Source organism: Anser brachyrhynchus (genome assembly GCF_964034855.1).
Source record: "Anser brachyrhynchus genome assembly, chromosome: 4".
NCBI classification, from domain to species: domain Eukaryota; kingdom Metazoa; phylum Chordata; class Aves; order Anseriformes; family Anatidae; genus Anser; species Anser brachyrhynchus.
Window position 1 is genome coordinate 52,719,668 of NC_137698.1, and position 14,581 is coordinate 52,734,248.

The 14,581-nt window shown below is 37.0% G+C and overlaps 1 protein-coding gene across 4 annotated transcripts in view; it reads left to right on the forward strand.

Annotated features, from left to right (window-relative positions):
• Window positions 1-677: 677 nt before the first annotated feature.
• Window positions 678-14,581, forward strand: part of GABRA2 (gamma-aminobutyric acid type A receptor subunit alpha2) — a 58,190-nt gene continuing 44,286 nt past the window's right edge. The window contains exons 1-3 of one of the 4 annotated variants that reach the window (XM_080590059.1): window positions 678-761; window positions 2,069-2,157; window positions 4,722-4,837. In XM_080590059.1, coding sequence (XP_080446185.1) covers window positions 693-761; window positions 2,069-2,157; window positions 4,722-4,837 — 274 coding nt within the window. In that variant the 5' untranslated portion in view covers window positions 678-692. Of the gene's footprint in view, window positions 784-899; window positions 1,541-2,068; window positions 2,158-4,721; window positions 4,838-14,581 lie in introns of those variants that run through there. The other 3 variants (XM_080590062.1, XM_080590061.1, XM_080590060.1) reach the window with 3 other exon arrangements.

A 14,581-nucleotide genomic window follows, 5' to 3' on the forward strand; every position in this document is an offset into this window, starting at 1 on the left:
CCTGTCTTAGGATAAGTAATTCAAGCTAGTTTTCTTTACTGCAAGGGTTGATGTTTCCTTCAGTATCAGCTCTTAATTCTGCAGAATCATTTACAGCCAGGTTTTTCTGTTCTTTCTCCTAAGATGTGAGGACTTACAGGCAGATCCAAAGAAAGCTTGAGATTGACCGCAGAGGTGATCAGATACCTGGTCAGACAATGAGGAAATGCGAGCAGAGGGCATTTTCACATCAGGGGAGATGAGGCTGTGGGATCTTAGGCCCAGGGTGAGAAGGCTGCTGAATGAATGATCTTCAGATTGCAGTTTTTGCATTCATGTCCTTACCATTGTCATTTTACTGGTTATTTAATATCAAAGAAAAAGAGCTTGTTCCCTCTCTTGTCCCATTCTTGCTGCAGGTTATGAAAAAAGCTCAGAGCTGGAAGAAACGGAACAACCTGACAGCCCAAGCACTTTTCTTTTGTCTCAGGCTCTGCTGTGGAGTCGCTCAGCCACTGGAGGAGAAGGAAAACAGGAGGACCTCTGGTTGCAACCAGCAACAATTTGGAAGCAAGAAACTGAGGGAAAACAGCAGAGAGTAGGAAAAGGAATCCCCAGGTTTTTGCAGTTGATTCTATAGATAACTGAAAAAAAGTAGCAATTCTTCCTTTTGCTCCTCCCCCCACACACCATGTCTGTGCACGCAATTTCACATGTTCATTCGGGAACTGGTCATGATTCAGAAGCAAGCAAAAAGCCTTCACTCTAAATGCAACAGACAGGTAGGCCAGCGATGTTAAGAGGGTAAGTGAGAACTGTTTTCTGCAACTAATGGTTCGAAAGGAAAGGAGATAGACATTGGCTTAAAAAAAAATAACGCAATTTTATTGCTGGTGCTGTTTTCAAGTTAACAACGCAAAATGAGGGCACACTAAATATAAACCCTTATCTTTGTCAAGACTGTCCTCATCCACTTGCACTGGAAAGCCTAAAATTCATGGGAAGGGATCCTAGCATAGGGCCAGCTACTACTGAAGGAGGACCGCACATTACCAAGGAGGGCAGCGCGACTGAAAAGACAACACAACAGAAACTAAATTAAAAAAAAAAAAAAAAAAAAGCGGAAAGAAAAAGCCAGGCTCGTTTCGTTGTCTTGGCTGCCTGCACCCTCCGCTCACTTGCAATGACAGACTTTTCTTTCCGCATCTCAATTAGGCTGTGCCAACGGGCGGGGAAGGGAATGGCGATGAGAGGGGGCCGGGGGGCGGCCACTTGCCCGCACCACACCGCAGGCCGTACCCACGGCGCGCTCAACAAGCGGCGACCGAAAGGCCGAGGAGGGCCACCCAAAGCGCTGTTTGTCGTTTATTTATTTATTTATTTTGGGGTGGCGGCGTTCCGTTGCGGACGCGAGGCCACCGCAGCCCCCCTGTCAGGAGCGGCCGTTTCGGCAGGGTGACTTGCATCTTCCCTGCCCCCGCGCCGGCACCGGGGCCGGGGGGGCCCCGTTCCCTCACCCTCCCCATCTGAAGCCCCCCCTTCCCACCCCGGCTGCTCCCAGGTAGGGTCCCTGGGGGTCGCCGCCGGCCGCGGGTAGCCCTATGGCCACTAACGGTCGCTGCGTGGCCGCTAACGGGGGCTGCCCCCCCCGGCGGTGGGCGCTCGGCTGGGGGCGGCTCGACCGCGGTCCCCTGGCCGAGCCCCGTGACACCCCCGTGGCCCCCCTCCCTCGGCTGCGGTGTGCCGTAGAGAGGCGAGGAATGGTTAAACCCCGGTCTTTTTATACATGCGTCTTTTTTTTTTTTTTTTTTTCGTCTTGGGGCTTTCAGCTTACGGAAAAGGAAAGCATCTGATGCGTCTGCTCACATGCCACTTTTGGTCATACGTTGCCTCTTTGCACAGAGCAGGATCGCTGGGAAAGATGGAGATACAATAAGTTGCTAGTAGTGAAAAGTGCTGCAGAAATAACCCGGCGGTTTCCCTTCTCCACCGAAGTGACATATTTTTTTCCTCGGGTTAAGTTGAAACCGCTGCCTGGCGGAGCCTGACTGTGGCTGAGAGTGGGTTTGTGTTTTTCTTGCACCGTTAGGTTTTGCAAAGAGCGGTGATGAAGAGGAAGCTGGCACTCTCCAAGATGCAGTTGGTTCTTCTCGTTTTATTGGTGTGGCTACCAACAAGGTGAGGGGATGTTTAATTGTGTCGTCCGGTGCAAACATATATGTTATGATCTTCTAAGGGTAAGCTTGTGTGAGAGGTTATAGAAGTGGAGTGTATAGTAATGTAATAAAAATCTCTCTTAGCTGTTCGAATGCAGTATTACATAGTTTCCAGAGCAAATGCCGTGGGAGAAGGCAGTCCGGGGATCATATAAACGTTAACGACTTGTCCTTAAACAGTTTGTGAATTGATGCTTTATTTCATTGTGTCAAAGAAGAACTAAATTTTAAATGCTGTATTGTAAAATCTGATTCTTAAAGATATATCGGAGTTACCCTATCACAGTGATTCTGTACCATACAGAACAGTTAAGATGTAGAAATAGATTATTGTGGTCAAATAGCAAATCATAGTCTAAAATAATGTTGGCTTTTTTTTTTTTTTTAAATATGGGCATGTCTTTTTTTTTTTGGTCTCTTTTTTGGTCAACATAACAGAATTTAGAATGATACTTAAGCTTTACACCTCTAGGTGGAGATAGCATACAACTTCACAATCGCATATAATAAAACAATAGCTTTATTTATTAATCAACTTTTTTATTTTGTTTGAAGTTCCCCATTTCTAAAGTGACAATGTAAGAGAAAGTAATTTTAATCATACAATTAGTTTTGTGTTTCCCACGGTCCCTAAACATCCCTAAATTGTAGTTTGTAACTTTGGTTTACTTGCTGTGGTTCTCACTGCAGTAGGTCTTGTCCTAATATGGTACTGGTCATAAGCTAAATAATGCAAGTTTCAGATGATTTAAAATGTCTACATTCATCTTTGTCTATTTCCTAGTGAACAAAATGTTTCCTGAAACTATATTTCCTATTTCACTTTATACCTAACAGTGGTGCAGTATTAGTTGAGTCACAGTGGGCCAGATCCTGCAAACCCTACTCAAGTGAGTAATCGCACTGACGTCAAAGGGGCTACATGCGTAATTAAGGAGTTCATGCCTGAGTAAAGTTTGCAGGATTAAACCCTAATTTGATACAATTGTATGATCTAGTTTTTTTCATGGTATCCTGACTTCAAAAAAACTGTTATATCTGAAAAAGAAGCTTAAAAATGGCAGATACTTAAAGCACAGAAATACATTAAAAAAATAAAATGTGAATCATCCAGTAATTAAGAATAAACTCACACATCAGTAATATCACACATGATATTTTGGTATTTGTTTTATAAGTTATCTGATTTGGGTTGATTATGTGGTTTGTGTAATGGAAAGCACAGACTGCAATGATTTACATGTAAATACTTCCTCCATGCTGTTGAATTGGGGACCAACAAAAAGCCATGTCTTTAATCATTTTATATCTTGCTTGAAAGAAAATGTCACCTAAACCAACTTCTGGTTTAGAGTAGGAAGAAAACATGTTCGTTATTATGCTGTAATTAGTCATTCAGAATGCCTTGAACAGTAGTTTATCTAGGGATGATAACTACTCAAAATTTCAGATTAAACATGTAGATGGCTAAAAAAGCTATAAATAATAGTGCATGTAGCAAATGATGCTTTGCTTCTTTAATACCTAATGCTCTGGTATTAAGTAGGTACAATAGATGAGCTCGTGCATTTCACATGCATGGTACTTAAAATTGTTGGTACAGTAACATTTGCATTTGTAAGGGTTTCTGCAAGGCAGGGTTTTCCTAGTATGCAAAACCTTTGGTTTGGGTGTCCAGGTCTGTGAGGACTGTTCCTAACCACGGCTGTCTGGGCAGCAGGTTCATGCTCCAGCCCCTAGTCTATTCCACAAATATGTGACCCATAAATACTGGAACATCTCTTGCTTTGTTGGGAAAGTTTGAAGCAATTGATGACCTATAGATTCTTCTTGACACTACATATATGCTTTTTTCTATCTAACTTTTATAAGGTTTGTTTGCATCTAGTGGAACCTCAGATAGTGCTTTTTATAACAAAACATCATTTTAAAAACAGGAAGGCTATACGCAGCTATCCTGCAGCTTGCTAGTCAGCATCGTTGTTCCCACCCACCAAATACTGACATCAGAGGACTCCCTGAGCATGATTGCTGGAGTTTTCCCTCATGTTAGTTCTTCTGGTCATGTACTTAACATGACCATTGGGTGGAGGCATATCCACAGGATTTATCCAGAGAGAGAGTGCACTTAGGTGCGGACTGATAGGATGGAGCTGGAAGGAGACGGTTTTGTGTGTGGGAGCTCAGGTTATCAGTCTGGGAGTGACATGCCACTGGGACCTGGGAAGCTCTTTCACGTTTTGTACCTGGACAGCCAAATGTGTTAGTGCAACCTCACTGTGATGTAATATTGGATAGAAGTAGAGGGTACTGGAGAATCACTACCAGGAAATTTTAAGTGATACGCCATAGACTATTATGTTTCTGACCATGTTACACATAAATTGTGTATTTGTAGACTCTTAATTGCACTCTTCGTGTTAGAAGGCAAAAAGGTAAATATTCAAGGCCAGCCGGCAAAAACTGCATGTTGAGTGTACATAAAAACATATCTAGCACTTTCTAAAATGTAAAATGTCCATTTAGATCAGTGCTGGCTGACTCCCTGGAAGACGAAGCTAAGAATAACATCACCATCTTTACAAGAATTCTAGACAGACTTCTGGATGGTTATGATAATCGTCTTAGACCTGGATTAGGAGGTAAAAAAAAAACAATTAAAGATTGATTTTAAAAAGCCAGTTTTACTGTACAGATTTTATGCGGTGATATTCTTTTTTTTTTTTTTTTTCCCTAACAACTGATATGTATTTTTATAAATTATTTATAACTCTATATTCACACAGTTGAATCATTTGAAGTTTGAGGAAGATAACATCTATGAATGGAAAGGAGGCACTTTCACACATTTATCTTAAGTAAAGAGAAAAAAATCTGGAGATTTAACATAGTAAAATGGGATGAGAACAAAAATAACATCTAAATCTGTTATTCCAGTCAGGATTTTTTTTTTTTTTTTTTTTTGAGCTAGGAACACAGGCTTGATTGCCTGCACTGTGACAAGTGTATGTTTTCAGAAATATGCACAAGTGTGTTGTATGGTATGTAAAATTCACATTTTAGATTCATTCCTTGGCCCGGTAAATCCAATGGGAATGTTGTATTTTTTACTTCCTTGAAAATTAGGGTTTGACTCATGAATAGAATTTGTTCCTGGGTACCTTTGGTCATTTAAAAAAAACAGGGTGGTGGTGGTGGGGAGAGAGAATACTAGAGGACAGAAATCCCTGCATTTGTGCCATGGCTGTCATTTTTTTTTCCAAAATGTCAGTTCACATTATCTTTTTCAAGCTGTATGCCAGCTCATGTAAGTATGTAAGCAAGGAATTTAAATAATTTGTTTGGTGTTGCAAGTATTGTGCAGAATGATCTGTGTGGTATGGGGAGGGGCACGATGCCTTCTTTTTGACAATGCTTTGCCTACTGTTATTATTTATGTGTTATTTATACTGAGTAACAAATATTTATGCATTGATAATAACACTATTATTATTATTATTCATAACAGTTTTGGTAATGGTAGTTTTCAGCCTGGAGACTGTTTCAGCTTACTAAAGCTAATTCTAGTGCAAAATTCCTGGGAGCTGTTGTTGCTCCTGTTGATTTCAGTAAGATCAGGATCAAAGCTAAAGATCTGCTCTGACCTCCATGGAAATTACCCCAAGAAACTCCATTTGATCAAATTAGGAGTTAGTTAAAGCTCACAGCTTTAACAAACACTCCTCCATCCTGACCTGTGGCTCTGCTGCTGTTCTAGTTCTGGAGAATCTTGACTTGCATCTGACGCAGCATAAAGTGGGAGCTAGCACTGGCTGGCAACAGCTTTCTCGTTTTACATTAGTCTTAATCTGAAATATCTTCATTTTTTCAGTTCTGTCCTCTGATACACTTGAGATTTGTGAAATAGTTTATATTAAGGACTTTTTTATTTACATCATCCATAAAATGAGATTTAAAGCATTGTAGATGTGAGAATCCATATAATGATATTTTACATGGAGATTCAGTTTCTCTGCAAAATACTTGATTTTAAGAACTTAGACATAATATGAACATACAGTGCTTTGCAGGTAACTTGCAGAAACATTTCATATTACAAGCTTGAGTTTAATTTGCAGGGCTTGTAATCATGGTTTTTATTAGAAAAATAATGGTAAGTTCTTTTCCTGTTTACAGAAAAAGGATGTGCTATTTAATGAGAGCAGTCTGCAGTTCCTTTGCATATCATGTGTTCTTTTGAATATTAAATTTTATATTGTTTATAACATGAATGTTGAAAACAAATTTACTAACATATATTTATTTTATATTTTCCATTAAATCTACTTCAAAATATCTTCCTCTTTTTCTTTGCCAGGCCTTCTAGGTAATTAAAATATACTTTGGGAGCATAAAAATCAAAGAATTAACATCTGTTTGGTATTGGCATACATGGCAATCAACCCATGCAGAACATGTGTGAAATGAAACTATGTCACGCATATTAAACCGTGATGATTCATGATGCATTAATGTTAATCTGCAAGAGTCCTTCAGTTGTGGATGGACAGATTCTGGTAGTTTAAAAGAATACTTGTAAAATTCAGTCGTGATAATCTATGATACAAAATACGCCAAACAACGCTGTTTTAGATAATGCTTAATAATTATGGAGATTTCTATTTCAGAAATTTTGTAGCAATTTATTCCCTTTTCTTTGTTAACCTGTACTCTAAAGAGGAAAATGGAAATTATTATTCTGTTTTCCTTTTTTAAAGACACTATGTGCTTAGTGAGTCCTGATAGTTTCTAAAAGTGCTTTTGCATAGACTACAGCACTTTGACCATGCTGCATGTCATTAATTTAATATCCTTAGGTTCAATTCTGTTCCAGTTACATTTATATGATTCTGAAATAATTCAATTGAAACTAGCAGAGCATTTACTTTGGCATAGCAGCTTGCATTATCCTCCTAGGCTGCTATGACTGAGATCACAATCTGGCCTAACGTGTGGTACACCACAACAGTCCAGGGTCTGAGATAGATTCTTTTAAAATCTTTTCTGAAAACAAGAGTTGTTCACCAGCTCACTTTCACCTGTTGTGAAAGACATTTTTAGAGATGTCTTATAGCAAAATTAAATTCATTGTGAAGAATTACTCAGGTCACAGATGTTATTAAAAATGAAAAGTGCTAGCTTAACATTGGTTATTTTAGCTAATTATTGACCAGGAAAATGGAAATGTAAAGGCTTTTTCAGAGGCTGTATATAAATTCAACGAAGTAATTGCTTGAGAATTTGTTCTAGATTTTAGGGATAGATTTATAATGGATTTTACTGTGAGACTTTGCGTGAGTGTTTTCAGTGGGTAACTTGGTGCTTTACTGATACAAAGATACACTGGAGAACTAAATTATTTTGTATGCACTGTTAGGGAAGTTTTAACGTTTACTGTTGATGCAGTGCTCTCATAAAACAGGTTTTGGCTATTGGAAAGTCTTCCTAGCATCTGGGATCCTTGAATGATGTATGATCACTATAGCGATGCAGAAGCTTGCAGAATGGATGTGGGTAGGGAAAGGAAAACACTGCACTGTCCCCTGAAGTCAGAGACATCTCATAGCACTTAAATAATGCTCAGACATACTACGTTGAAATGGATATGCATAAGGATATTCAAAGGGAGATAAAATTTTCTCTGCACTCATATTATGCTAAACACTGGATTGTAGCTGGAACTGTCTTGACTACCCTCACATTTTTGACATGAACTATTTTACCTGAACTTCACATGCAATTTCTGTTTAGTAATCAAAATAAATTCCAACGTCTGTTTCAAAACAGATTCCTATTCAAAACAAATATGACATTAGCACTATTTTGGAAGAAACACAGCCGTGCAAATGACAAGCCATAAAGAGTTCCATTGTTTATGATACTCTTCAAAAGCATGAAAGTATTTTCTTCTATTTATTTGCTGCAATGTTTGTAAGATGCTTGGATAGAACTTTTTCGTAAATCCTTTGATTTTTATTATCATGTAGAAAAAGCAATCTACAAGCAATGCGCACTAAAAGTGAGCAAGGGAGCAAAAGAGACTTTAGATTTTTAAACAGTGAGACAACAGAATGTTGAAGCTGAGATACAGCTACATTCAAACCGGGAACTAATTAAATTATGTATGTTCTGTCTGCTTTCCTCTGCCCTATGGACAGCCATGATTAAAAGAAACTGAGCCATAGAATAAGGTAATCCCTTCTTGTAATATTTTGATACTTGTTTGTATTAGGTATCTTAGCAATAGCATACTTTTTTATTTAAATGGTAGCTTCTTTTTAAATACAGAAATGAGAAGTAAAGGAGAAGTGATGGAGACGGTGCTAGGATTTTGATAATATGTTGGGTACTTCAATAGGCTTACTATCTCTATAAGCTAGTTAGCCTGCATTCCTTTCTCATGTTTGAAATTGCTTTTTTGCAGCATCTGTAGAATTCCTGTTAATTTTACTCTCCCAGATTTATAAAATATGATCAAATACAAGAGCTAATTAGAAAAAACAAAATTTAAACGTTGAAAAAAAGTAGTGGGAAGTAGGAAGAAAAGACAGAGGACTGGGCTTCATAGTCTAGATGCTAAATTTTCAATTAACGTGTTGACATTGAAAATAGCTACACAAATTTATACCTCTTGAGAATCTTTCCACAAACTGTGATCAATCTCACCAACTTCAGGAATGGCATTGGAGATAAATGTTGGTTATTCAAAGAACTGAAGAAGATAAGACAGTAGGTACACACCATTGGAGGTCCCATTTTGAAGGATCCAACTCCACTGCAAGGTGACTTTCAGATATTTTGATCGATTTATACAAGAATCTCTGTTGCATTTTGTTAGAAACATACAGAAATATTTTTTTTCACAACATTTTAGAAATAAATTGAACAGGAAAACTAAAGAGATCTGAGAATTATTGCTGATTATTGTTATCAGAGATGGTGAACAGTGAGCATTTAAGGGCTTGATCATCCATCTTTGCAGTGGTGGATATATTGTTGCCTTGAATTGGTGTAGTAGTGTAGAGAATCAGACTGATTAAAAGTTGTATAATGTGCTCAGTAATATGAGCTAAAAAGGAAGAAACTTTTTTTTTTTTTTCAGAGAACTTCATTTTCAATATCAGGAGAGCTATATGCATTCAGATATGTATGTATCAGAGATATGGTTGCCAGGAAGCAAGGCCATCATCATGTGCTGATAATCTGGAATATGCTAAGTTTAGGGCAGTATATTTATATGTCACTGTGATTCAGAGAGTTTTTAATCAGCTTCAGAAACATCAGTAGCTGTTTTAGCAGTCCTTCAGCCAAGAATTCAAAACTTCAGAGGTTCTTGGTAGCCTCGTTGTGCTTGATACACACTCAGAGCACCTTAAAAGAAGGCCCTTGGACTCTTTTTGTTGCAGAACACTCTAGGGAAGCTATCACTACTGTTTTTAAAGGAAAGTTTCACTACTGTTTCTAAAGGAACATGTGCTCAGTCTGTTCCCTTGCTCAGTCTGGTTGCTACCTTAGTGCTTCTTTGCTTCAGTTTCATCTTTTGGAGAAGGTAGTGCCTCTCCCTGTATGTAGTGCAGAGTAGTTCAGAGCAGTAGCTGCATTTTCTGAAAGCCCACTATGTATGTAGTTATACTGGGATGCGAAGGAGTAAATACTGTATGTTTTTCTTTAAGGTTCACATGGAGTCTGGCCATAATGTTAGTTATTGTTAGTTATTAACATAATGTTAATTAGGTCCTAATAGTTCATTCAGAGGAGTCAGTGAGAAACTCAGATTAATTTATGTTAGACTTGCTGATAATAATAATAATAATAGTAGTAGTAATAATAATAATCATCATCATCATCATCTAGGGAATAAATCAGTATGGGACTGGAGGGATAAAAACCCTCAGAAACTCTTGTGCCACTGAAGAACAAACCAGTGAAAATGTTACAGAATAGGTTACTGGCTGAGGAGCTTTTTTTTTCAAGGTGAAAGTCTGTGAATAAAACAACAGTGAAGATGTGAAAATAAAATCGTTACAACTGTGAAAAGTATTGCAATTATGGAAAGTGTTGCACAGTGCAAAGTGACAAAATGTTATGCTTCACAATGTTTACCAAAAATCTGGCTATTTTGCTGTAAAGTTTATACGCCTATAAAAGGAACTTGTCTGAAAAGATCTCCCAGTTCACTGAACATGTATATTCTATATCTTTTTTATTTACTTTTTCCTGGCAAAATATCAGCATTTGCTTATAATACTAGAAATACTGCTGATGAAACCAAGACTTTATTAAGGATATTAAGATGTGGAAGAAGATACTGCAGTATCTTCAAATTTCTGTGGGGCTCATTGTAGCTCATTGTAAATCAGACTGACAGGATTGTTTAGTTTTTCAGACAGTTTTGATGGGCTAAGACAAACATTACCTTTTTTTTTTTTTTTCCCCAATATGTTAGTAATACATACCGAGAATACTAAGTTATTGAGAAACTGTTGCAATCCAGTGGCCTTGCTGGTCTCTGAAGTGTTCTATTGTTGGTTGCTTCCCTGTAAGACCTTTTACCATGTTAAATGAATCTTGAAATCAGTTTGCTATCTGAAATACAGATTTATTTTTCACTCAGGTAGACTGGTTTTGATAGACAAGGACCAAAGGATTGCATTTCTGTTGTTCCAAAATTCTTATTACTCTTATGAAATGATACCATGTATGTACTTGAATTAGAAGCATAAGTATTGTTTAATTAACTAACTTGGAAACATTTTCAGAAATATTTAAGTATATTAGAAATTCATCCAGGATATATTTACTGGATTTTAGTGAATTTCATGGATTTTATCAGTGGATTTTATCCAAGCATAGAGTGAATTTAAAATGTAGAAATCAATGTATATATTGCTTACAATTAAAGACCCATTTCATAACACAAAATTAATAGTATTCTGGCTTACACTGACAGGTGTACTTACAAACAGTATCAGGAAGTATCAGGAATGCTTATTGGTATGATGTAGCCTTGGAGTATTCCATTTTGTATATTCTTTGTGTAGTAGACATACAGAAAGTTACATGTCAAATCTTTTATTTAATAATGTATACCAAAAGAGTGCCAACTGAAGAATGTAAGAAGGAAGCTGTTGAGATCTCTTATTCAACTGTATAAACACCTAAAGGTTTAAAAGTTTTGGTGAAGAACCAGCAGCTAATAAAAGCATTGATCTAAAAATAAAAATGCACAGAGCGTATGTAGGACACTGACAATATTTGGAGTAACTCTGCCCTTCAGAGAGTTGGCAAAATGGACCTTACGAGTATGCTGAATTTAAGAAAAAATGGTAGATAACATCATACAGTGTATGAGTCGACATCACTGTTTTGTTTATGGTTTTGGTCATGCAACAGTGACCAATCTTTAAGCAAACAGTTGTGCATAACTATCTCTTTCAAGACAATTAATTAGCAAAAGTCGACATTTTATTTTCAATGGCAACTTAAATAGACATCGGAACTTCTTCAGCTTCTTTGCATAGAAAAAGTATTTTTTTTTTAAAGCTTAGTTCTTGCAGCGTCTAATGGCAAATACATATTTAATTATATTTCCTGTATTTTAGCACCTCAGAAAAAGCTGCCATGAGACCCACCTCTTACTACCTGTTTATATTCTTCATAATGTAACAGGATTCTTCTCCATACTAGGCCTGATTGTGGTTGAAAACAATGTAACAATATTATTTTTTTACAAGCCATAATAAAAGAGAGAAGAAATGTGACTTCTTTTCTCTTTAGCTTTAGGTCATAACTATTAGGCCAATGGTAGTGATTTTCAACACAGTCACAGAGGTGATGGTTTCTCAGAGAAGTGTTAGAATCTCCCATCTTTAGAGACACAGATTAAAAAAAAAGACAAAATATGACCTGTACAACCTGGTCTGTCTTCAGATTTGGGTCTGCCTTGGACCTTACAGAGGTCCTTTCTAAAGTGAATTATTCTAAGATTCAATGACTTGAAGACAGCAAGATATTGAAATAATGGCTGAAGTTTTCCATCTTAATTGGCAACTGTGAAAAAATGAATTTTAGAACATCAGTTCTGGAAGACAGCTGAATAAAAATATATGTGTTGATCAAGCGCTGAAACTGCCTATGGACAGTAGGATGCACAGGGTTGTACAGCTTCTGAGTTTATTATTCAGAGTAGAAGATTTGGATTAAACAGAAAAGGTCTGGAGAAATGCAGAGAATATATCCTTCTTATGGTCTTTGTCTTGAATTACTGAACATTCAGCAGAAACTGGGACTTGACTAATAGTCTAAAAATGACTATAGCTATCTTTTTCCCACCATCACCATAACGTAGAGTCCTGAAGACTGTTAAATATGGGAAAAAGTATCTCTGAGGAGAGGTACTGTATTTCATCGGACATTCCTAGTATACTTTGTCATCATTAGGTAGGCAGCGTATGGGGAACTGAAAAGTTTTACAGTGCTGTCTGTGCATTCTGAAGCCTGGCACTTCCTCAGGGAACACCGAGGAACATGCTAAACTTTGCCTTTCTCAAGTGTTTTCCTGAGGGAGATCTGCCTTTTTTCTTCTTTATCTCTCTCTCTATGTATTTTTTTCTTCATATTTGCCCCTCTATCCTTCTGAATATCAAACTAGGAGTATATCTACCTCACAGTCCCAGGACTCCATTTCATGCATTCTTCTAGAAAATACCTAACTCTCTTCTTTATCAAAATTCCATCAATTTATTTCACTCCATCTAAATACAGTTTTACCCAGATCCAGGCCTCATGTGCTGTACAGAAGCAGTTGTCTAATTTTGGGTATTATTGTGGTGTGAAACTCATACTTGCCTTAGCCTCCTACCAGATATAGTTGCTTACATCCATATCCTGAAAGATTTCATATCTAATGAAACCTGATTGAGGAGGTTGAGAATGACGCAAAGGCAGCTTCCTCACTAAATAGAAAATAAAGATCCTTCTCTACCCACAGATTGTATGGCCTTCCTTTTGTGCTGGTACATTTTTGTTGGTATTATTTAGTGGTCTGTGATAGATCTGTTGCTTCTGGCAATATTCCTGTCTACACATTATGCTTCTGTTTTCTTGAGAGTCACAATTTCATGACCATTTTTAATAATCTTTTCAGTGCACAAACTAGTGTATTCAATTTCTAGAATTAGTAGCATGTAGAGAGAAAGTTATGTCTTCAACAAGGATCATGCAGGACATTTTAATTGCCTGTACATTAAGACTGCATTTGCTTTGTTTTTTGCAATATTTCTTGAAGTAGAGAGATAAAATGGCAATTGGCTGCTTTTAAAATCTGGCAGATTAAGACAGCTGAATGATTTTTTTTTTTTCAAATACCCACTGGAAACTTGGAAGTGGAATAAAAAAATCAGTTTTACCATTAGAGGATGTGCATAATTTCCTACGTAAATGTTTTTCAACGATGAGTCATCTGTCTCAAAAACAGCTATAGAAGGTATATCAGATAAAGTTTTGTGTTTCTCTATAATTTGGCAGCTTGCTAAATTAAAATATTGGTAGAAGATTTTGAATTAATATTGTCAAAAGTCTAATAAATTCTGATTATAAGAATTAGGGTACTTGAATATGTCAAGGGTAATCTTTAAACACATTTTAATATCTGTTTTTTTTTCAGGTTAATACATGAATTAAATAAATCACAAGCTGAAGGAATTTTTATTTACCACTGTCATCCTAATAGCAGTTTGCTTTTTAATGCAAAATACGTGAGCACTATTTTTATGAAATTGTCTTTACGTTAGGATAGTATGATTCTGCTGACCTTCTGGAAATGTTTTTTCTATTTTTCTATTTGGGAACCATTTATATGATTACTTTGTAGCAAATAACTCTTGATTTAAATTCCATGATTCCGTGCCATATGTTGAGAGCTATTTAATAATTAGAGCAGTTAACCCTGTGAAAAAAATAGAAATCAATCTCTCTCTTGCTTGGGATTATTGTGCACCTCAAAGGACACGAAACATTTTAGTAAATTGTGTAGCTGCCGTCAGAGATTGAATTTACTTGCATCAGACCAAATTACATTAATTTGCCTGTCAGTACATTCATATGTGGTCCTGTGCATGCATTTCTTGTTGAACCAGTAGAAATCCTGCATCAAAAGTCATGATCTGCAACTTGTGCAGGAAAAAATGTGGATGCCCCATGTTCAGTCTGCTTAGTTTTATACAAACTTTGTTATGTATCTGGTAATCTTGTAATGATATGGCTATTAGAATTGATTGTAATACAAATTCAGTGCAGTGGACCACTGACTATCATTATGTTCTAACATGTAGTTCAATAATTATTGG